A 24,552-nucleotide genomic window follows, 5' to 3' on the forward strand; every position below is an offset into this window, starting at 1 on the left:
ATTTGTGCCACATGCACGCATGTGCTGGCCGGTCATCGGGGGAGTGTGCAACTCCGCTTGATGGCCTGTGCAGGCCATTGGCACGATGGCTGGGGGATAGCCGGGCCCGGAGCTGCTGCCCCTCGAACTTTCTTTTTGAGGGGCTGGTTACCCGACCACTTAAGTTTGAGCAGGTACAAAGGCCCCGGGGTGGGCTATCGGGGTAGCGGGTGCCTTTTTTTTGGATTAATATTATGATTTTTTTTTTGCATCACAAGGACACCTTCAAAAAATCCAATATTTTTGGGAGGGGGCAAGTAAGACCCCCTCTTTTGATCCATCAAAAAAAAATCCGGAAAAATCACCTCTTTCTTTTGGGGGAAGTCACTGTGCGCGAAGTAATTTTTGGCTTGCGCGCACAGCGGGCTTGACGTCGGGGGACGGTTGATTCTGTGCGCGAAGAGTTTTCCGCCGCTGCGCGAAGTAGGTCTGAAAAATATGGATCACCCAATCACTCAAAACAGAACAATGATTCTAAAATGGTACATGAAAAAATTATCACTCAAAAGTTAAGGTGTTCAAAGTTGAAATCATAAAATCTTCATTTCATAAAATCATAAAATCATAAAACTTTCAAATGATGATTTTATATGTACCATTTTAGAAACATTGAGGATATCATTTGTTCACCTGGCCTGACAAAACATTTAGGTACCAACTCTTGAATAGTTTGTTTTTTATTTCATGATTTGTGCAATATAACACCTACATTTATGATGTGTCCAATTAAACGGGGCCTAAAATAGTACAATGGAATATTACCACTCACTACACACCAATTTCATAGAATCCAGTGACCGATATAACAGTGTGACAGAGCGCACTTCCACATAATTTCTGTGCTCACAAAATCCAATGCAATGTCTCCTCGACCTTCATACAATATTACATGTAAGTGTAAGTGTATTTATATGTATGCAGAAAAAACCCTTCATCTAATTCATTAGCCGTCTCTCTCTTGGGCGCACATAACTTCGTGCAACAGACCTTAAATCAGGCCAACTGTCACTGAAGCAGCAAGGACTGCGAGCCAAACAAAACACATGAATGGATTTACACACAACACACAACAACTTTACAAATTCATTAAATAAACAAAAATAAAGCGATTTGTTTTTGTTGTGACTTTTTTTTTACAAGACCAACTCAAAGTGGTGAAAGAAGCAAGATCTATATATGTCAACCAGTTCTGTTTTTTGGTGGCGTGGAGTGCGTATTTGTTCACGAGTGGATGGACCAAGGAATTGGACGTGTTTCTTTTGTTTTGGTCTTCTTCTGCGTGATACGCTTAGTTGACATGAAAGCTGAAGTAAAGACTTGGAAGAAAAGAGTTGTGGTTTGATTTATGAACTACAAAAAGGGAAGATGCGGGGCTCCCGCATTGACTTGGTTATGACGTTGTGCTTGTCGGGACGTGACAGACTACGAGGTCTTGATTTTATGGGTACCGACGCCGCCTACAATATTTGAAAGCAAAAGATTCAATGGGATGTGGTTCTTTTTGCTTGTCACTTGGAGTTGAGATCTACCCACCCCAACCCATCCCAACAAAGGGCAACCAACTCCATCGTCGCGGGTTGGAAATCAAAAAGGTGGCCAACCAGAGCGATTGTTCCGAGTAGCTGTTGATAATTTTTCGATGCAGTCGTAGATCCCACAGCCAGGATGCAAAAAGATCAGTCGACCAAAACTGAGCTTGTATAAGATATATGGAGTGAGTTTATACTGACGTGAAGAACGTTAAAGAACCCTTGAGCTTCACAATGCGGTCGACCCAGGCGTGCATCTCGGAAGCTTTGATGGGATTTGGTTGCAAGTAAGTCACATAAAAAGGATTCTGCATATAAGCCAGCACTACGGGATCAAACTCACTACTGGGGGCAGTCTTGTTATCCAACATGAACATCATCATCATTCTGGCCAAAATGCCTGCAGAGGTAAGAAGATAAATATGTTCTGGTTAGTCCGCTTTCCTCCGCTCAAAAAAAAAAAAAAAAAAGGAAAACTCACCGATGTGGTTGTGACCGACAGTTCCGAGCCCCTCGTAATATCCGGCGTTAGTCATGAGACAGCTCCAATCGTTGGCGGAGAAGTGTTGCAAGAAGAGGTTGGGCGGGGCATACTGCCCGGGAGTCTTGTCGCCTCGGAAAAGCTTCTGGGTTGGAAGGAAGCCCAAGTAGGGTCGCTTGTAACCGGTGGCCTGGTGGACGTGGGGGGACGAACAGCCTCAGTGTCGTCATACCATCTTGCTTGCTTTCTCCGTCCATCCAGGCTCTGTCTTACCTCAACAATCACATCCGCCGGAACTATCTCGGATTGATCCAAGCCAAACCGTTGAACTTCAACACCTTGGGGGGAGATTCGATCAATCTAAGGTAGAATAGGATGAGTAGGGAAAAGGAATTTTGTCAGCTTAACTTTAAGTATTTGGTTGAGCAAAGTCACGAATTACCTTGGCTCGGACGTAATCGGCGCGGTTCTCGCGGACAAGTTTCAAGAACTCTCCATTGACGATCGGAGTTTTGCTGTATAAGCGGCCCGCCGGTTTCCCGTTGTAGGCAGCGGGGCTCATCCATTGCAAGTCGGCACCATAGTGGTAGGCTCGGATAGCCTTTTCAGCGATTTGGTCGATGAAGCAGGGGATGCCGAATGGGTTCATAGCGAGCAAAGTACCGATGATCACGTTTCGAGGAATAAACCACTGGAACAGTTGACAATTTGCGCATATATCAGCCAAGCACGGTTCAATTGTGTGCGAACAAAGGATAAACGATGTTTAGCAGATGAGTTGGGTCATTGGCATAACGGGTTCCAGAAGATTTCTTCTCGGCAGCCAAAAATGAAAAAGATGTCTCACCTTGTCGGTTCGCGTGACCAAAACCGCTGGAGTGGAGCAGCCGGACTGGACGGCCAACTCAAGAGCCTCAACAGCGCTAGCACCTCCGCCGAGGACGACGACGCGCTTGCCAGGCCATTCAATCTGGTCCAATTCACTCGAATGGATCATTTTCCCTTGGAACCCTTCACGGCCTTGAAAGTTGATTCGCTCGGGCGGACCGCAAGTGCCCACGGCGACCACAATCCCATCAAAGACACCATCGACGCCGTTGTTGATCGTCCATTTCGAGGGCTGGTCGTCCGAGGCTTGCTGGCGAGTAACTTGTTGAACGGTAAACTGATCCGTGCCAGTTCAAGGCAAAATGAGCCGGGGTTAATGAGGAGGGAATGCCAGGGATGGATCAAAGAAGTGCTTACATTGAAACGGGTTCGAGAATTCAATCGATAGCTATTCCAAATTTTTTGAAGCTCAGATAAGATTTCTCCCTGTGAGGTGGAACATGGGATGTAGTGATCGGTGTCAGTAACTCTGGATAGACAGAGTCTGAAAATCGTGACAGAAGGAAAAGGTGTCGGCTACACAGCGGCGATCAATGATCGCCGGGACGTGAAGCGATCGCCTGCAATGAATCTCTGTATCAATCGCCAAGATGCCAACTGATACAGATACGTAATGACTTGGTCTGAATTCAAGATATGTATTGCAGATACATCGCAGGAGAGTTTGTGTTGGAATGGTCCGACATGAAAGGGGTGCCGGAAGCAATTCATCGGAAGAGGCTATCAAATTCATCAAAAGGTTGCGAACTCAACTTTTCTGACTGGGAATTGGTTTGACCATCTGACCGAAGGATGAAATCTGTACATCAACGAATCCAGTTGGAGTGATGAGGTGCTAGAGAGATGGGCGGTGGATGAAAATTAGTCAGCGTCTCTCAACATTGGGCAACGAAGAACAGAAAGCGCTGGATGAACTGGCGCTTGTTCCAGTGGTAGGATAAATAACACTGGGTGTAAGGGAGAGTGGTGATCGAGCCAATTCACATGGCCAAGGCATATGGATACACAAGGGCATGGGAAAGAATTCCCCAAGTGGATACAGCTCTTCTCGAGCCAGTCCTTCCCTGAAGCTGACTCCAAAGCTGGGCAGGGCGGATAGTGAGGAAGGGGGAAGAGACTAACCTGTTGACTCTGGACCAAATCCCACCGATAGTTGGGGATTGCTCAAAAATGACCACCTCGAAGCCGTGAGCGAGGAAGTGGGCGGCGGTAGAGATACCGGTGATTCCGGCGCCGACGATAGCGATCCTTCCAAGCGGGTTGGGCGATGGCTCGAGAGTGATGGCATCCGTGCTGGGCGCGAAGAGGTAAATGATGACGGTCTGGATGAGGCCGTATATGACGGCCCAGAGGTTCGCCAGCAAGTGGCCGAGTGGGCCAAGGACGGCATCCTTCAAGACAGACGGGCTCGAGGAGGCAGCCGATGGAGCTTGGTCGGAGTGGTCTGATATTGTTGACAGGGTTGAGCGGGGGGAGGATAAGGAAAATAAGGAAGCAGATGAGGAGCGGGCGGTGGTTTGCTCAGAAAGCATGGAGGACGGGCTCGACAAGGCTATAATATATATAAATGAAGGATTGCAACATGGTGGATTAGCATAATCTGTTCCAGGCAGCCCGCTACAGGCTTGCAGTAGGAGGTTGACAGGGAAGAGATGAGAAGGCCTTACATCGATCGAGCGGCAGGAATCCGACGAGGCCCGAGTTGCCGGTCGGAGTTGTGCCGGGAACGTGAGGGATCTGGTCGCCCATGATGTTGCTGTGCAAGCGTCTTCTCAACAAACAAGTAAAAAACGAAACAAGAAATCGAGCGCTTCCTGCGAGTGGGTTTGGTTGGGGGAAGGAGGTGGTTGAGTATCAGCAAGGCGGAGACAGGGACTGGATGGCCAGATGGATGGAAAGACCAGGCATATAAGACGAAAGCAGGCTGTGGGCCTGCTGGAGCCAATGAAGCTTGAAAGTGAGAAGCTCTGGACGAACCCGCCCAGAGAGAGCTGATTGAGACATGGATCACCAAGCGAGACATGGCGATACACCATCTGGAAATATTTGCATATGGAAATGGCAGCAATCGTCTTCTTTCCAGCAAGCCCGACTGAAAAAACAGGGACAGTACTCCGACGGAACTCCATCCCAGCCGAGTGGGCAATCAAGCATGCCGCTAGCAGTCCCTCAGACTTCGTATCGAGAGATCACGATCAGGGAAAACTCCATTTCCATCTTGGGAGTTTGGGATCGAGGGGGGGGGAGTGCTCTGGTTTTTTTTTGTATTACTTTGGAGCGGAAAGAGGTGATCGAGATGGAATATTGTAGATCAGGCGAGACGACAGACTGGCTCAAGAGAAGGCCAGGGTGGAGTGGACAGCGGCTCATTTAAACAATCGGGCAGCAGGATGGGCAGAGCCAGAGTGTCGAGGCCGAGCAGGAGAAGGATATGTAGCGGCAAGTCGAAGGGAGTCGAGCAGCTCTGCAAGATATTTATGTAATACTTGGATAGGGGGGAGACATCCGTAAGCGCTCACCTGTTCAAGGAGATTGTTCTCAGAGGTGAAGTTGAACCCCAGATAATCGAACAACAAAAAAAAAAGACGAAACCAATCCAATGGGATTACTGAGAGAGATACATACGTAGGAGGACGGGCTGATCTGAGAGAAGACGGGAAGCGGCGGACAGCCTGTTGGGCAGGTGTACGCTGAGAATGTAGGGGTGCGGGTGGGGGTGCGGAGGGGAGGAGGGGAGCGAAGGGGCTGGCGAGGAAAATGTGCGGAGAGGGGCGGCTGCTGGAGAGCCACGAAAGCGGTGCCGATCTCTTTAAATATTTTGGATTTAGTCTCTGGGCGGAGCATGAAGGAAGTGGCATCGGAAAAAACTACGCATTAGAGTCTTACATCGTCAACATGCACATCAACAGCCAACATCCAGCAGTTTTCAGAGTGCTTTTTTCAGAACGCTCGAGAAGCCGGTGAGTGGCAATGCCATGACCAGACCATCTGCGGCTATAGGCCTGCTGAGTTGGACAGGATGATTATCCTTTTCAGCGTTCTTCAATCCAGAGTACGTGCATCAGATCAAGCGCCAATGGGCAAGCCGCAAGGAGCCTCTGGGAATGGCTGGTCATTCAAGCTTCCAGCCCGCCGGGGGGACGGTATCATGCAGGAATGCCAGGCGACAGTCGACAGATCAGGGCTGGAAACACCAACTGAAGAATTTCATCACCGGTGGCTCTGCGTTAAATCCTTGGTGCCGCCTGGATCTGGATCCTTGCGGATCACAGACTGCCCCTATTTCACCTTCCTTGCTGGCCATCAGAAAACGATATTAAGAGGCAAAACAAAAATGAAGGAAACTTTGGATGTGGCTCAAGAAGCCTTCAGGGGGAGGAAGCATTCTTGGAAAATTATTTATGTGTGGTCGAAAGAGACTTACAATTCGATTGACAAAGCTTATGTGTTGATGTTATAGACACAAACTTCAAGCGCTGACGGGGCTGGAGGGACGGATTCTTGGGGCAGACGAGCAGTATTTATTAGCCAAGAGTTCGTTAAGCGTCGGCCTCGTCGTATCGTTGGAGCGCTCTCTCAGGAAGGGAAGGGTTACCAAACCTTCAAGTCATGTGGAGACCGGTGCAGATTCTTGACAGCTCCACTGGCCTAATAAAAATGTTATACACTCCTCCAAGAGTCAATCCCGACTGCTCCTAGACCTACACACCATGTGCCCGAGTCCTGATGCGATATAATCGGAAATAGGCAAGCAAATCAATCCAATATTGAAATACCAACAGGCCCTTTCATTACCGCACGAGACATATTCAAGCCGGCAGATGAACAAACAGCGAAAGATGAAAGACACAGAGTTCCTGGCGCACCGACGATCTGCACCGATCTTCAGCCTCGCCCTGCTTCGTGCCCCAACCAACCGGCCTCCAAGACAACTCAAGACTCTCCAAGAATGTCGAACAAACTTAACAACGCTAATCGGATGGCAACTGTCTGCGTTCTTGTTTCTGCCGAAATTTAGAAAGGCGTATGTTCCCTTGCACCGCGCCCCAACAAAGTCCTACTGAATCATGAACAAATAGTCCAATTGTAAATCAAAATTGATTTATGCTCTATCTACCAAAACTTCATCCATTTCAGCACATCAGGCCATACATATTTACAGTTTCTTCACAACCATTTGCAATGTCCACCATCTGTCCGGATCCTTCTTCAAATCCGCGCGTCCAATTTGTGCATGTCTGATGTAAACATCTGATATCTTTCTCCTCGAGATGTTGATGATGTATATACCAAAGGATCCCCCAACGAGAGCTCCGAATAGAACAAAGTCCGCGACTGAGAGAGTTGCTGATCAGGTTACATAGCACAACACCGCATCGGAGGAGCTCTGAGGAGCCCTTTGACTTCCAGACTTCACAGTCTCTGATTGGCCGGTGGATGCTGGTGGATGCGCCTGTCTTGCCATAACTTTGCTGATCAGCTGAGGTTGGGTGTGTCTCTGGGAGTTACGCGCTCAAGGGTCCGGCACGAGCGCGATCGATCGAACTGGGCCATCCACCCTACGTCGCCCTGTCTAACAGTGCTGGAACAAGGAAAGCTTCAAGTGACCCGCTTTATGTCATCGACACCGCTCAAGAAAACCGGGATCACATGCACCACCGGCGCAATCAACCGTAACCCTATGCTGTTGGACTCTGATCTCCTCTCATTTACCACCCTTTACTTCCCATGTTCAGGTATGCTAGCTGGAAGGACCCCCGGAGAGGAATATCTTTCGGGATCACAACATTTACTATCACGTTGAGATGGAAAGAGTGCTATAAGAAAGTTATATCAAAGATCATGCAGGGTTTCAGAAGATAAGGATGAGCCTAGCTTTTTACACTCAAGTATGTAGAAAAATTTGTTTGATGTTCCCCGATGGTTGGACGGACGAGCAAGGCGTATGGAACCTTGAGAGAGTTGAAGCTATGTATATGGGAATGTCTGACGATAATCTGGGCAAAGATGAGTGCTGATAATTGTGCGCTTGTGAGGAAAGAAATTGGTCTTGAGAGAGAGATAGATTGAGAGAGAGAGAGAGAAAACTAGAGATGATTGTTTATGATCCAGGTTTGCAATGTTCCTATGGAACCAAAATGAATACCAAGCAGTACGATTGGTTTTTATGAAGAATGGATTTTCTGTTAGTCACATGAATTAAGTGGCACAAAAACCGAGTAAAGGGGTGACTCAAAAGAAAGCAAACACATGCTACTCAACTGCATCACTTGTCGGATTCCACCATGAGTGCGCCGCCTCTAAACCAAGCAAGTAGACTGCCAACGCGTTCAAACTGGTCCCGGCATCCAGTGCACTGAAGTTATAACACATTGCTCAGTCAATATACTCCATCGTTCTCTACATCGGCGGAGAAGCTTGTATTTAATTAATTTCACCTCGAGAGCACATAGTTATATTTCTCGAACCATTTTGGACGATACTTCAGTGCCCAATATTGCGACATAAAGGCTGCTAGAAACCCCACACCTATGCTGAGGTCCCGATTTCCAACACGTAGAAAGATTATGACGTTTACGATTCAGCTTGGAGCAATATTTACTATAGAAGTGGACCAGAAAGCTTACACATTGGTGGGGATCTGGGGAGGTGTGATGGCGCCATGAAGAAAAACTTCAGGTGTAGAAACATTAGCACACGAGACTCCAAGATCCTTCCTCATCACATTTCAATCACATTCAAGATTAATTTTTCTAAGAAGATTGAACTCAACGCGGAATGCTTAGCGTTCTCCATGCACTTTTGGGATTATTCCGTGACATGAACCAAGGTATGATAGGTAGGAGAGCGCCGATTGGAAATCCCCAAAACAAGACCCTATATTTACCTGCATTCTCACAATGAGCCGAGGTGAATTGACCGAGGATTTGATTCTAGTGTTGAGCCAAAACGTACCAGAAAAGAATTTGAGGGGTCCAATCAACCCCCCTGAGTTTCAGAAGTCGGTGATGCACAAATCAGCCTTCAACTGATTCTCATGCTCGTGCATGAACGTGACACATTCTGGACTGACAAATCACTGAGGCCGAGTAAAATACTTCTGGCTTCCGACCGGTCCATTGACCACTTGGATCTACTACCGTACCATCCAACATCTCTCTCTTGTCTGCGATCACTGAACGAATGAATATATAATTGATCACTGCTCCTATCGAAGTCCCGACGATCCTTAATAGAGAGATGGACAAAAGATCAGCGAGAATTTGGATCTATCTTGCACCTTGAATAATCTTAATAGAAGCAGAACATACTGAAATGTAAACATATCCTTGGGTGGTATTTCTACAAGGTACGTTAGAGAGAGAATAATGAATTCAGCAAGTGTCTCTGTGGCGAAAGAACTCCGACAGCGACGCAACTAGCATAAATTCCTAATTTCAAATCGGACGCCAGATCGAGACATTGACTCATGGTCATGTAGCCGTACCTTGGGGTATTTATCGAAAATCAGTGCACTACCTCCCGGCTATCAATTTGAGCGATGAAAGCAATCCCATACACTTTGAATGTGATATTTGCCAAAGGTCTTCCACTGTCGAAGTCGATGATTAAGAACGCAGTTTGGTGAAATAGAAACAGAAGACCCTCAGGTATCTAAGCGCGCAATATTCTCCTAGTGAGAACCGCCACTCAACCGCTCAACTCACGGTAGTAGAATTCCTGCAACAAACTCAGCTGGGGAGACAAGCAGCAGATCAGTCGACAAACTGTGAAGTTGGTGCAATGACGTAAGCACTTGAGATGATTTACTGATCACATTCAATCCAATCTGTGTGTTGGTGGTTGCATTGACTGATAACGATTATCGTGAGTTTTGACAGCCTGAATAAAAAAGGCGGAAGGGCAGAACTTACTGATGCCCTAAAGGCGGATTGTAATGCAACACGATCGAAGATTCAAAGCGGTCAAATAAATTTGTAAAAATGGGCATTTGAGTAGGCTATATAATAGGTCTTACCATTGGGATAATGAAGAGAGTCGCCTAAGTTATTATAAAAGATATTGAGAATTGATTTAATGGCCCAGAGACAAGTGGAATGCTACTAGAAGATGTACATACCATTCCTAGTGCTAGCAATAATGCCCAAACAGGACACTTAAGAATTCAGTTGGCAAATCAGCTGAGAGGTGATATGTATGAATACATAGGTGAGATTCACGCAACCTGTAGTGGATAAAACCAGACAACGAATATCGAAGCAAGAAACATTGTGCCGCCGATCCATGCGTACCAACTTGTAGGCACGTTTTCGTAATTCCTCTCCATAATTTCAACATGCACATCCTGAGGACAAAATGTATCTGGTAAGCCTTTAACTTAAAATGGTATGATGCACAGGTATTGAATTGGCTCATTGACCAACAGTGGATGTTTTGTTCCGGGCTGAAAGGGCGGACTTGATGTCGTCAGAGTGAAATAGAAAGACGGTCACAACGGCAGATGTCAAGACCGCAAAGCTAACACCATACGAGCTGAAAGGGCGATTGATGTCGTCAGATTGAAATAGAAAGACGGTCGCAACGGCAGAGTTCAAGAACGCAAAGCTAACACTGCGAAATATGGCGTCAATTGAATTGGCCCCAGCTCTAAAAAGATCGTTTTATTTTATCCAACAAAAATGTTAGTGATCGATCAATCTCTTCATGCCTAGAAAGTTGACTGACCTTGAAACCTTTATGCAAGGGAAAAAAGACATGCATGAAGTCGCAGTACAGTCATTGCGTGAACAGCGTATAGTTAAGCCCGAAAATTAAGATCGATCTTCAGGACTCACTTTTGCTCGTCTAATGTAAAATCTGGCTTTACCACAGCCGACACGTTATACTTTTTATAGCTTTGGTCAAATAGCCGAGCAGAGACAGCATTATCCCCAAAGCTTCGATTCTATGACAACGGTTGGTTGGCAAGTGGTCAAAATTCACAACGCCTTGCAGAATCTTTTGCAACCCACTTTCCAAATATCGAAATACCACATCAACGGGACGAAAATCCACATCGAGCACGCCATGCCCCCGAAGTAGTTAAAAGAGGCGAAGAATGGCGTGAAAAGAGAGCCTGCGGAGACCCAAAGTTAGTGCATATGCGAATCAGGGAAGAATCTTAGTTGGGCCTAACCAACTGATCCAATGACGGTCCAATCCAGCGAGACGGTTAATAGACCCTTTTACAAGAAAAAAAAATCAAGAGAGAGGAAAAACGGGTGATTTGTGAGTATATCTATATAAAGTCACTTGAGATTTGGATGTTTTGCCTACAGCTCCGGTATCTAAAAGGTCGATCAGTCAGCTGACGAAGTTCTGCTTTTCTAATGCTGTTGAAAAATCTGAATATTCCTACTCTAAGCTCACATGCAGAACCTAAAACCCTCATGAATGTAGATCTGTTGTTGATAATACATATGATCGAGATGCTGGTAAGAGTAGGGGCCAAAACGGATGGCAAAAACTGTCACCAAACATTCCAGATAAGTTTACATAATGCCGAGTGAAAAATGAAAGAGACAGCGAGGAAGATACACACTTGATACACGAAGATCATTATAAAGATCATCGTAAAAAATCTCATTCGAGCCTTGGTGAAATCTCTGCTTTCCTGAGTACCATCGCCAACCGCGTGAAGGGTGTTATAAAGCGTGACCACCACCAATGAACTCGGCCAAACCATCGCGGTAGGTCGAATCAAAATGGAATACGTCAAGCCTGACAAACCAAATCCCAGCAGCTGGGTAGATAAAATCAGGAGTAAAGCCCCGAAATGCCCCATATCTTGCTGAAATTGTAGCAATCGTTGGTATCATTAGCTCTCTAGCCCCCCCCCCCCCAAAGCTCCTCAAAGAACAATAGCTTACATGATAATAAAGGTCTTGAACGGCTACTATATCTCCGGCATAGGCGGCTGAAGAGGCACATCCGGCCAAGACACCGATCAACATGTGTTCCTTTACACTGAAATCACCAGGGTTTAAGGAAACCTCGAAAAGCCATCGATTCGTTCTGCTTGTAGAGATAAATCCAAATGGATTGGGCAGTTGAATATTCCAAGCAGGTAACGTGGCAGCCATTAATTTTCCAGCTGAATGCAGTTTCAAAGTCAAAAATTAGTTGTGTGATCAACTGTAAGCGCCTGAGGGATTCAACCAACCTGCATAGCTCACAAGGGTGATAAAAAATCCCCCAAAACCAATCCCGTTGGATTTAAAGAAGAAAATCTGATTGATGCCTGCTCCCATCGCACCCAATGCACCACCGATCAGCCATACCCTAATCGTGTTGGTCAACATTGTCGGGTCATCAGTCTCGGGTACCACTTTTGCAACCATATTCTCGGCGCTCCCTTCGGGGTGCTTGGGCCTCTTGTCTTGCTGATCCTCAGAAAACTCATCGGACTGAACTGGTGAGGAGATCGAGATCCTGCCGCTTCGATTCTTAGCCTCGGTTATCCCTTTGGAAGTGTCGTGCGAAGAAGCCCGGTCCAGGATCTCATCGTGCAGGATCGGCCGGAGCAAGAGATCCCCTTCTTGTTCAGCTTGTACATCATCGTACGCCTCTGATGGATCGTGTGTGCCAACTTTGACGTATCCCGCTGGGTTTTTGGACATGCTTTTCAGTTCCTTGATTTTACTGTACTGTTCATTCGGATGCCATCCGCTCGATCAACCTGTCAAAGTGGAAGTGGGATGCAAATCGACAAAGCCCTGGTCCATACGCTCGCGAGGTAGTGGTCCTATCAGGAAAGTATCGAGGATTCGAGCGACAGTCGAAGTGGTAGTTCGGCAGGTTCATGGCCTGGGCCCCATGAACACATGGGAAAATTGGAGCGCGCATTGCATGAATCGACTGCGCAGCTGACACCAAGAAGTTAACCAAAACACTCATTAGAACAAGCGGAGAGTCTTCCATCACACAGAAAAAATAGTGCCTGTCTGCATATTATTTCTGTGCTCCAAACTCTACTGAAAAATTAAGGGTATAGTCTCAAATACGAAAGACATAACTTGGAGTGATAGAGCAAGAAAGTAAGTCAAATTATGTAAGATGGAGGAACATTGCAGCTTGATTGCATGGCTAGACAATTGAACTTTGCAGGGATCATGAAGGGAAGATGCAACGTTCTTGGGGGTCACGAGTCCAAAAGTAAATGCCAAAGATCATGAGGCAAAGAAGTTGACCTGATAGCCAACTGGTGAGGGCATAACGGAAGTTTTTATAATTGGGACCGGCACGATGTAGTTCTAAAAAGAAGGTACTGATTGTGCTAAGACATCCACAGAACCCGTCTCTCAATCCCTGCAAGCTTGCGCAATATTCTGGATTGGTTCGGGCAGCAGATGTATATTGTAAAGCAGAGAATAGGGCTAGTAGACCTGTAGCAACCACGTTAGCCAGATAGGTGCCCGCTGGAAACGTGTTGTTAATCGAGAGTTCTCGGGCGTTCAGCTTGGCGAAATAATACCGCAGCACCGTCCCTGTTGGAGCGATTATCATGCTGTATGTCATGGGTCCCCGCCATCGGATCGGTCCCCAAATAAAAAGGAAAACTGATCCTAACCAGGTCAAAGGACCAGCCAGAATGATGAAAATCGTGGGTATCTTCCAGTAGGCACTTGTATCGCGTCTCGAGGAGCGGATTGAGGTATTGAGGCCAAGTCGATGTGTTCTGGTGGTGATAACGTTTTCAATGATATGCCCGAGAAAAAGTCCAGTTTGCAAGGCAAAGAGACACTGTCCAATCGTGACGTGCGTTAGATTGAGCCCATCTAAGAACTAATGGAGGTGTTGGTGGCAGAAACATCGGGGAATTAGTAAATTAGTAAGCCTTTTGAGGGGTGGGGGAATCAGCAAACATCACTAAACCTGCCACGCGAGAACTTAGAAGTGTTGCTGAAAGTCTGGAAAACTTGCAACATCCAGCTGCTGAACGTAGTGACTGAGCCGCAAAAGCCTGTGGTGATCCCGAAGTATAACAACGAATGACTGAAAGAAATGATGATAAGATATTCAATCAGTCTTGTCACCAATCCTCACAGACTGAGAAAAATCAGAGGCTAACATTTTACCCAATCTAGCTTGAAGGGCTACTGATGTACCCATAATGAGACAGCCTACGACTTGAACCAGCAATAAACTGAAGACATTTTGACCGTGGAAATTCCCAATTGCAGTGACGCCGAGTCTGGTCAGGAGACCCCAAATTGCGGAAAATATGAGGATGGAGTGCGTTTGTGCTTGAACAACCCATGAATTTTGGGAAGCGGAGTTAAGTTGAGGGAGCTTGAGGTTGTCAGAGGAACTACCGCGTTGAGGGGAATGACAGCCAACTTGGGTATCCTTTGCTGGATTCGATGCTGCGATTGATGGACCGGATGGCGTCACGGTTTCGCGCGTCGCACTGCGGTCCGCGGTCAAGATAATAGCCCCATGGTCCTCAGGTGCTACAGATGGTCGCATTTAACGGTCGGTTTGGACGCTGAATCACTTGCTCGACTGATTGGCCTCGTTGTCCTCTGAAATGTCGAATGTCGCCCAGGATTCCAACACGGAGACTGACATTAATAATTATCTGTCGGGGCGTGGGTGGGCCAAGTCTGCGGCTGCCTTGGCTGGCGCGGCTCGTGCTAGCCTATATGTACTCCACGTGGGTCCCACCGGGAATCCCCTGGACCCCACGGTAAACCCGTGGGCGAGGTCTAACTTAACCAAGTCCACCCTCCTACCCGTGGAGTGGTAAAACACACAAGGCCCCGTTTGGAGCCAATATAATCACTATAATCACGTGATATAATGTGGATTGTTGTGACATCTGATCTAGTTTTGGTGGGTCTGATCAGATGTCAGGCAAAAAAACTCACATATTGCCCAGATTATATTGGCTCCAAATAATGTCTTACTCAACTTGTGAATGATTAATTTTTGAAACTTGGAAAAACAACTCCCAAAAATTGGGAAAACGGTTCCTGTACGTCGCCGCAACCAGTCTTGGGAGCTGTTTTCCCAAATCTATTTTTTTTGGGAGTTGTCAAAGACAATTTATTTACGGACTTACTTCGCGCACTGCAGAAAACTCTTTGCGTACTGTGCAGTGCGCGCATTTCCAAACACTTTGCGCACTGCAGGTGAAGGAAGCAAAATTTTCAGAATTTTTTTGACCAATCAATAGACAGCTCTTTTATTGTCCCCTGTGAATTTTTTGGGAGTTTTTTGAAGCTTACTTGTCTGCTGTAAAAGCCCATTAAGAAACAAAAAAAGTACAGTCATTTGGGGACCTGGAACTCATGTTCACACACTGAAAAAAATCCAAATAACTTAATGAATCATTGTAAACATATATTTATCTGTTTCAGAACTTTTTAGCCACTTTCATCAAGAATGAGGCTTTGAAAAATGAGGAAAATTCACATGAAATCTGTTAAAGTGCACCAGTGCGTGTTGCAATTTCCTAAATTTTGAAAGCCTCATTCTTGCACAAAGTTGCAAAAAGTTTCTGAAACAGTTTAATATATGTTTAGAATGATTCGTTAAATTATTTGGAATTTTTGCCATGCGAGAACATGAATTTCAGGTCTGCAAATGACTGTACTTGTTTTGTTTCTTAATGGGCTCTTACAGCAGACAAGTAAGCTTCAAAAAACTCCCAAAATATCCACAAAGGACAATAAAAGGGCTGTCTATTTATTGGTCAAAAAAAATCTTAAAAATTTTGCTTCCTTCACCCGCGGTGCACAAAGTGTTTGTAAATGCGCGCACTGCACAGTGCGCAAAGTAAGTCCAATTATTATTTTCCTGATAAATGGGAGATGTCTGCCCAAAAGGCCCTTTGCAGGCCTGCAGCTTTGAGAAATGGGGTGGCATCAAAACATGAGATATAAGGGGTGTGTGGAAGTCTTAATAAGAACAACAATGGGTAGTTACGTTGTGTTGTGTTATCTGCACAATTTGGGTAAAATAACTACCCTCGTTACCCGCAGCGCCCCATTACTTGATCTGTAACGGGATCTTTTCTGGCCTCGCGCGTAATGTAACAGCCTCTCTTTTTTGAGGTTGTCATGATGCGTTATCCACTGGGTAACGCGCTAACAGGCCAAAATAGGCTCTTTTCAGCCCAAAATTTATCATTTATAAGGCGCTCTGCGGGCGCTGATAATGTAACAAAAGTCACTAATTGTCTGTTACATTGTGGCAGTAACGTAACACACTGCTGTGACGAGTAACTGTAACAATAATGGCTAAAAAAGTGTTATGTTACCGTTATGTTACTGTTATCCGTAATGTAACTACATACCCATCATTGATAAGAAAAATCTGGCTAACTGTATAGCTTTTGTGTTATACTTTTAAACAGTATAACACTGCAAGAAAAACTCTAGAAACTGCTTGCAGTTGAGATACAAGAGCTCAAGGCAAGCTGTGCCCCATGCAAGAATCAAGCACTGGTTGATCACGTGCAATTTGCATAAGTTATGCAAGAGTGAGTCTAAGCTCCAAAAAACTGAGTACAGGCTCCAAAATACTGAGTTGATACCTGTGCAAATCCTTTCATGTGCACATACCCCTTTCATGTGCACATATCCCTTTTTATGCATTCACTCCTTTCATAATGTGTCCATACCCCTTTATGTGCACATACCCCTTTATGTGCACATACCCCTTTATGTGCACATACCCCTTTCATGTGTGTGTATCCCTTTCATGTGTGTGTATCCCTTTCATGTGCATGTATCACTTTCACAATGTGGACATACCCCTTTCATCATGCATTCATGAACCTTTCATGTTTACATGTCCCCTTTGAGTTTTTTACATCCCTTTCAATACCCCTTTCATCATTCAGGTTTACATACCCCTTTGATGTTTACATATCCCTTTCATGTGCAAATACCCCTTAATGCACATACTCCTTTCATACATACAAACCCCTTTCATGCATACATACCCCTTTCATCATGTGTAAATATCCCTTTTATGTGTTAATAAACCTTCTCACATTCCCCTTTCATGCTTACATATTCATTTCTTATGTACATATCCCTTTCATGTGTACACACCCTTTTTATGTTATTCTGGCTGGATTCAATGGCACATGGAGTGTTTCATAAAATAAAATAAAAGGGTGCTCAGGGGGATTGTAAGCGGTCACTAGGGAGCGCTTCACTAGACCGGGATAGGAGGTGGGAGCTGGGGGCGGAGCGAGGGCAGTTTTCTAGAACCTCTGATTCTAGAGATGAACAATTGGTACCTGTTGGGGGGTACCCCGCACCGCTTTGCAGGTACCCCTCGCACCCCCCGCGCACCCGCCTGGCGGTGCCGGGTGCGGTGTGAGGTACATGCTTTTGGGAGGGAAGCGGTGCGGTACCCAGGTACCCCCTAGAGATACCGCCCCCGCAGCCCGGGTAGCCTGTGACATATGACATATCATCAAAGCAGTACCGGATGTTACATATACAAAAATATACTTATACCCTTGCCTCACCTTGCCGACCTACCTCAACCAAACATCCATCACCATGGCTCCCACCCGCAAACAACACAAAACTCAATCATCTCAAGCTTCCTCAATCCAAGGTAATCCGGAAGATGACCCAATTCAAGAAACTAGCAAAGAAGGCAATTTCAATCCTCCCACTAGCACCGCTGACCCACCTTCTGGAGGTGGTCGAACGACCGACCAGGAAGAGTTGAGTGAGTAATACATGTTCCTCGTTTTGTTTTCTGAGAGCCAGTTCTGACTCAGTATTATCCATGTATAGAGCGAGCTCAGAAAGTTGCTGCAAACTCCAATAGTTCAAGCTACTCTTTGTATGGCGTGCCTCAGCTTTCCAATCAACTTGATAAGTATGGCAGGCGCATGATTGCCTATCCTTGCAAGCTGTAAGTTTTTCATTTAATTAAACGGGCTTTTTTGATTTTGAATGTTTCTTGGCTCTAGATGTGGCACCAAAATTAGTCGTCCAACCTCAGACACCTCTTGTAGCAATCTCAACAAGCATGCATTAATCTGCATCCGGAAACAGCGGGAAACAGAATCCACTCGTTCACTGGGCAGTCTAGGAATTACCGGAACTGGCGAAGTGCAAGCTAAGGAGGTATGGTCAAGGTCCTTTTTTTGATATCAGAAACCGCTGTAGCTGAAAATTGGAATTTAGGTCCCCCAACTATGCGCGATATGGTGTGCCGAGGCTGCAAGGCCTTTCTCGGCGCTTACTGATGCGAGCCACAAGGCAATCCTCCATCCCACAGTAATCAAGAATTTACCAAGACCGCAGGACGTTGTGAGAACTCCTTTGGGACGGGTGGCAGTTCTGTGAGGGGGAGATAACAAATATGATATTTGCAGTTAAGCAATATTTATGTTACGGGTGGTTTGAAGGACCTGCCCCTCTATTGTACTACACAAGGATTCTGACAACAAAATTTATTTATTGTTGTGGCAAAACCTTGATAGAGATCACTATGTGTAGTAGTCTCTATCAGACTTAGATCAAACAATGCAGATGATGTGCAATGACACAAGCTATTTAAGAACCTGATTATGATCACAGGTGTTGGGTGAGTGGATGTTTGAGATCACACTGTTAAATGAATGAGTGACTGGTTGGTTGGTGGCTGCTATTCACATGCTGAATTCAAATGAGGGGGGGAGGAAGGGCTCCTTATATAGTCTATCTACAAGGCGGCCAACTTGTGGTTCTAGCCCTAAGTCTAATTGAATATGCATAAAAATATGGCCAATTTGTGGTTCTAGCCCTAACTCTAATTGAATATGCACAAAAAATATGACCCAGTTGTGGTTGGCTCTAATACCATATTATGTACCACCAATGTACTACTATACTATGTACTTATGTTGGATGAAAAACCATTTAACCAAAATAACTTTTGACTGAGTGGAGCTATCCTAGTGGTTCAAGTGAGTGACTAGGGGTTAAATGACCTTCAGAATCTAATTATGCAATAATAAATCTAAGAATATATCTCCTTCTCATGTATTCAACCATCACTTTATGTAATTTGATACTTGAAATAGATTTGGCACACCACAACGTTTCAAAGCATATTCACATGCTTTATTCAGCAATACAAAACAACTACCGAGGTGTCTTAAGTGTTGGTTGCTCAGTATTTTTTCAGGTTTTTATAGCTTTCTAATCTTGACAATTCTATCTATAACAAAGGCGCTTTATATCTAGGAGTTGACGCTTGGCAGTCGCCAAACGGATTCAACATCTTGGGAGTAGTTGTCTACCGATTAGCAGAAGTTGGAGCTGATGATATAAGTCTAGAGGCCATGCCTCTTGACTTTGTTCGGCTTTCTCAGAGCCACACCGGCGAGTACTTGGCCAAGACAGTTGCTTTAGTTGCAGATAAATTTGGAATTCAGGATTGGGTAAGCCAAGTTTTCTTCTTATTATACATTTCTTTTTTTTGGTCCATTTTCAATGCTGACCTAACACTTTCATGTTTAGATATGCGGTATTGTGAGCGACAATGCAAAAAACAATGAGGTGATGGTGAAGGAGCTCAAGAAGCTCAAGTGGCCAAGGTTTAAGGGCGAACCACACTGGATCCGATGCTTTGCGCACATACTCAACTTAATAGTCCAGGCGATCCTCCGGCCATTTGGTACTCAAAAGCAAAAGAAAACTGCTAATGGACGACCTATTTCTTCTGATGTCGACTCAGATGAGTCACAGTCTGAAGATGGAGATGCTGAAGAGCAAATCCGAGTGTAATCCCAAATTAAATTCCTCCTCCTGCCGTTTTGATTTTTGACCTATTTTTTGCATGCTTTCTACTCTAGCTTTTCCAATGCCGACGAAGATGATTCCACCTCCTTAATAGATGGAAATAGTGATCAACATAGCAAGCTTCAAAGCCTTTCTGGACAAGATGATGACAATAACGATTCTCTGACTGAGGCCGACATTGAAAATGCTAGCGAAGAAGATGAAGGAGATGACTATACAACTGATTCTTGCAAACTAACATTGGCTAAGGTAAAATAAACCGCCTCCATTTCTCACTGCTTGACTTTCAAGTAACATAATATCTTCTGCAGTTTTGTAGGATCGCGAAGAAATTGAGGCTCTCTCCAAACTCAAAAGCCGAGTTTGTGGAGATTTGCCAAGAGAAAGAGTGTAATACTCCGCATATCGTGGAGCGAGATGTTTGTACCCAATGGAACTCCACATTCTATCAAATGAAAAGCATCATTCTCTGTGAAGCTGCTGTGTAGGTCTTCCTCCTGCCACTTGAGTAAGATGAGATTGACTGACTGACTTGTTCTTAATTTAAAGTCTCGAGTGGCAGCGTCATAAACGTCATGGTCTCGAGCGCAAGCATCACTTGAAGGATTCGGATATGAAATTGGCACACGATTTGGTCAACGTCCTTGCGATTTTCCAGGATTTAACCCTTCAAGTCTCCAATGCAGGATCTACTTGCTTAGCTAACATAGTTATCTACATCAACCAAATTACCGAACACCTATCAACAATTATCAGTGATCAAAAATACCCTTCCGCGCTGAGAAATGCCTGCCGACATGGATTATAAATTACCAACAAGTACTACAGCTTGACGGACACATCCCCTCTATACAGAATTGCCATTTGTAAGTACAAGTTTTTCTTTCTCTTTTCTGGTCCTTTACTTAACACATGATATTCTATTTCAGTGATGCACCCTTCATTCAAGGACAAGTACTTCAAAATGGCGAAATGGGAACCCGATTGGATCGCCGAAGCCATACGTCTAGCGCGGGAAATGTGGGTTTCTTTTTACAAGCCCACAAAATCAACTCGTCCAACTGTCCCAGCTTCGACTTCGAAGGTGGGTCACACACTTAGATCTAAATGAAAAAAAAACAAATCTCAATTTAATTTATTCCATATCTCTTCACAGCCCAGGACCAGTATGCTTGCTGGCCTGGGTGACGCTGCTGCTGCGCGAGCTGGAAACTCTTCAAACAACGCATTCCATGACTGGCTAGCAGGAGGACTTATCCTTGAAGGAAACGAACCGGTCAACCCAATCAAGTGGTGGCTTCACCAGAAGAGGTCGGGGAGCATGGATGGTGACCTCGTCAATATGGCACTGGATATATTGAGCTGTCCAGGTGAGTTGAATATATGACGCTTTCTTTACTACATCTGACTTCCAAATTCTCTTTCAATTTTGTAGCAACATCCGTTGACGTTGAGAGAGCATTTAGCTTTGGTCGGGATTATGTTTCTTCGAAGCGGCATAGACTTGGAGCCCACTCGATAAGTAGAGGAATGACCGTTGCATTCTACTCAAAGAATAATATGATCAAAGAAGGGATCCTGGCCTCGTGGAAAGAAAAAATGGCTGATTCCACTAAGACTTTAAAGAAGTCAAAAAGAAAGATTATCGTTGTGGATGAAGATTGATCCCTGCTGGTTTGATTAGTAATTATTAACCTATAATTGGCTGATAGTTATTAGGTTAATTTCATTGTTGATAGGAGATAAATAAGTACTTACTCATGCCTGAAAAGTAAAGCCTATGTGAGATTGACTTTAAAATGGGAAATACCAAAAATAAACACAGGGGGTACCTGGGGTACCTGCCAAAGGTACCTGGGGTACCCCCCAAAGTGGTGCTGGGTGCGGTGTGAGGTGCTGGTTTTGGCCAAAAAACAAGCAGGTACCTGGGTGCCAACAGGTACCTGAGTCTTGATTGTTTATCTCTATCTGATTCTGTTATTGCAAAGGAGTCAGGGGGCTAGCTCAGGAGAGATGGCATACCAATCTCTGTCAGTATCTACAAGTGTGAGAGGCAGAAGAAGATGGGGAAAGGGAAAAATGGGAAAGGACTCACCTAGCTCAGGAGAGATCGCATACCAATCTCTGCTGAGCTAGGAGGGGCGGGGGAGTGGCTGGACTAAGTACGGGTTTGTTTGGGAACCTGTGATCCTTCTTGTGAAACCCCCAAGGAGGGGGGGTTACAGGGATTCTCATTTTCAAGGTTGAACATTTGCCTCAGCCCACTGCATGATCACTAAAGAATGTTCAGCATTGGGATGCTTAACTAGGTATACACTCAAGGTGCACCAGCACAGAATTTAGATGCTTGACTCCAGCTTGAGCTGAGGCTTGATTCAAGCTTGCTGCATCTCAACTGCAAGCAGTTTCTAGAGTTTTTCTTGCAGTGTAAAAATTTCAGGGATTATCCAAATTTGTATATTATCAGTGCCCTGAAATTTTTAGCAATGGGGGGGTATAAATACATGAAACTGCCAGCATATTTGGCTGGGATGAAGTCATCCCAGTTCAACTGGGATGCACTCAACCAATTTCAAATGGGCTGATCTTGACCAATGAAATATAAATCCAAGGGGTGTACCTTGGATATATATTTCATCAGTTGAGATCAACCAAGTTTAAATTGGTTGAGTTCATCCCAGTTTAACTGGGATAACCTAAACCCAGCTAATTATGCTGGCAGTATGAGATGTAGGGGATGTGCAGTAGTCACAACACCTCCTAGTGTACACCTCATATATCTCATTTTCTGATGCCAAACTTTCAGGGCACAGAGAATATATAAAGATTAATAATCCCTGAACTTTCTATACTGTTTGAAAGTGTAACACAAAAGTTAGGCCCTGTTTGGCTGCCGCGTTATACGACATAAATGGTCAAATTTATGACGCGCAGCCCCCGGGGGTTTCAAAGTTTTGGTGGAAACGGGGGGCGAACTTTGGGTCGCGGCATCATAAATTTAACCGTTTATGACGTATAACGTGGCAGCCAAACGGGGCCTTATATAGTTGGCCAGATTTTTCTTATTAAGACTGCCTTGCACCCCTTATATCTCATGTCTTGATGCCAACCCATTGCTGAAAGTTTCAGGGAACAAATATTATACAAAGATTAATAATCCCCAAAATATTTAGACTGTTTGAAGTTGTAAGAGCATCCGCATTGGTCGCAAATTAAGGAGGGATTAGTGTAGCTACTCCTCCTGGAGTACAATTTGGACTAAGGAGGAGTAAATTTACTCCTTGCTAATCCTGGGAGTAAGCCTTGCATGCATGTTCCCATGCAAATTCTGCTTTTCCTGAAATTTTTGGGATATATAGCAGGTGTGTGGCGGGCTTAGTAGAAAAATTCCTACTAACTGTATACCTTTTTTGTTAGAGCATCCGGATTGGTGCAGGAGTAAGTCCGGTAGTAGTATATTAGCACTAATCTTGACGGTCAACCACATTGGTGAGTGCCAATTTGATGTGTAAGTATGGTGTATGCACCTGCAGCTTATGTCAGCTGTGTTTGGTGCATACATTTGAATGGGGAGAAGTGCCCGCATGCAAATTTATGAGTGTCCTGATTGTGCTGGTACATGTAAGAACAAAGTTATTCTCTTAGTAATTGCTCCAAAAAGCGGGTACACAAAAAACCAGTTAATTGTTTACACCAGGGGAGATATGTTCCCACTCCCCAGGGTGTGCCAGAGCTGAATTTTATGTGAGTTTTGGTTGGATGTGGGCCTGATGTGGATTAATAACTCATCCCTAAATTAATTGTAAAGTGGATGGAGAAGTGATTCAAAAAGGTCATTCAGAATTGATTTGGGACTCAACACAATGTTGTGTAGAACTCTCTTGTTTTCTAGGTACAACTGTAGGAAAAAATATGATGAAATGATATTCCACCCAAATAGAACTCATCAATTGCTCCTGTTTACTGATGTTGAAGGATAGCAAAGCAAAATTGACATTCTAAAATGTAATTCCTCTGAAAAAATGGGTTTCTTGTAATTCACATTATATGCCCTCACACTGCAAGAAAAACTCTAGAAACTGCTTGCAGTTGAGATGAAGCAAGCTTCAATCAAGCCTCAGCTCAAGCTGGAGTCAAGCACCCAAATTCTGTGCTGGTGAACTTGAGTGTGTACCTTTTTCAGAATCTCAATGTTGAAAATGCTATAGTGCTCATGCAGTAGGCTGAGGTAAATGAGCATCCCCCTGAGCAAGCTTTTATTTTCTTACATTAAACACTCCATGCACCATTGAAACCAGCCAGAATAACATAAGAAGGGTATTTACACATGAAAGGAATATGTATAGATGAAAGAAATATGTATGCATGAAAGGTGAATGTGAGAAGGTGTATTACCACATAAAAGGGATATGTCCACATGATGAAAGGGGTATGTATGTATGAAAGGAGTATGTGCATTAAGGGGTATTTGCACATGAAAGGGATATGTAAACATCAAAGGGGTATGTAAACCTGAATGATGAAAGGGGTATTGAAAGGGATGTAAAACTCAAAGGGGAAATGTAAACATGGAAGGGTTGTGGACACATGATGAAAGGGGTATGTACACATTGTGAAAGGGATACATGCACATGAAAGGGATATACACACATGAAAGTGGTATGTGCACATAAAGGGCTATGTACACATTTTGAAAGGGGTGAATGCATACAAAAGGGATATGTGCACATGAAAGGGGTATTTGCACATTAAAGGGGAATTTTCACATGAAAGGGGAATTTGCACAGGTATCAACTCCTGTACTCAGTTTTTT

The 24,552-nt window shown here is 44.7% G+C and overlaps 4 protein-coding genes across 4 annotated transcripts; 1 reads left to right on the forward strand and 3 right to left on the reverse strand.

Annotated features, from left to right (window-relative positions):
• Nucleotides 1-1,461: 1,461 nt before the first annotated feature.
• Nucleotides 1,462-4,941, reverse strand: PtA15_14A117 (uncharacterized protein; the record flags this gene model as incomplete). Its single annotated transcript, XM_053162800.1, has 13 exons — nucleotides 1,462-1,496; nucleotides 1,573-1,661; nucleotides 1,770-1,833; nucleotides 1,912-1,968; nucleotides 2,050-2,239; nucleotides 2,323-2,409; nucleotides 2,492-2,740; nucleotides 2,897-3,214; nucleotides 3,295-3,363; nucleotides 3,691-3,772; nucleotides 4,060-4,489; nucleotides 4,605-4,751; nucleotides 4,839-4,941. 13 exons carry the CDS (start codon nucleotides 4,939-4,941, stop codon nucleotides 1,462-1,464), a joined length of 1,920 nt encoding a protein of 639 aa, XP_053026790.1.
• Nucleotides 4,942-6,758: 1,817 nt separating this feature from the next.
• PtA15_14A118 (uncharacterized protein) lies at nucleotides 6,759-7,614 on the forward strand (the record flags this gene model as incomplete). The annotated part of the gene is made up of 2 exons (XM_053162801.1): nucleotides 6,759-6,961; nucleotides 7,443-7,614. The coding sequence occupies 2 exons, from the start codon at nucleotides 6,759-6,761 to the stop codon at nucleotides 7,612-7,614; spliced, it is 375 nt and encodes a 124-aa protein (XP_053026791.1).
• Nucleotides 7,615-8,038: 424 nt separating this feature from the next.
• On the reverse strand, nucleotides 8,039-12,596 carry PtA15_14A119 (uncharacterized protein; the record flags this gene model as incomplete). Its single annotated transcript, XM_053162802.1, has 26 exons — nucleotides 8,039-8,062; nucleotides 8,200-8,293; nucleotides 8,376-8,471; nucleotides 8,565-8,610; nucleotides 8,711-8,824; nucleotides 8,893-8,925; nucleotides 9,011-9,165; nucleotides 9,249-9,279; nucleotides 9,357-9,424; nucleotides 9,497-9,529; nucleotides 9,645-9,672; nucleotides 9,748-9,789; nucleotides 9,852-9,858; nucleotides 9,956-9,979; nucleotides 10,058-10,093; nucleotides 10,163-10,282; nucleotides 10,362-10,470; nucleotides 10,548-10,584; nucleotides 10,663-10,670; nucleotides 10,773-10,882; nucleotides 10,950-11,053; nucleotides 11,118-11,159; nucleotides 11,254-11,443; nucleotides 11,519-11,767; nucleotides 11,847-12,070; nucleotides 12,140-12,596. 26 exons carry the CDS (start codon nucleotides 12,594-12,596, stop codon nucleotides 8,039-8,041), a joined length of 2,481 nt encoding a protein of 826 aa, XP_053026792.1.
• A 490-nt stretch (nucleotides 12,597-13,086) lies between these two features.
• PtA15_14A120 (uncharacterized protein) lies at nucleotides 13,087-14,445 on the reverse strand (the record flags this gene model as incomplete). The annotated part of the gene is made up of 3 exons (XM_053162804.1): nucleotides 13,087-13,761; nucleotides 13,842-13,971; nucleotides 14,048-14,445. 3 exons carry the CDS (start codon nucleotides 14,443-14,445, stop codon nucleotides 13,087-13,089), a joined length of 1,203 nt encoding a protein of 400 aa, XP_053026793.1.
• Nucleotides 14,446-24,552: the final 10,107 nt, after the last annotated feature.

The sequence above is a fragment of the Puccinia triticina genome, chromosome 14A (assembly GCF_026914185.1).
Source record: "Puccinia triticina chromosome 14A, complete sequence".
Taxonomy (NCBI): Eukaryota; Fungi; Basidiomycota; class Pucciniomycetes; order Pucciniales; family Pucciniaceae; genus Puccinia; species Puccinia triticina.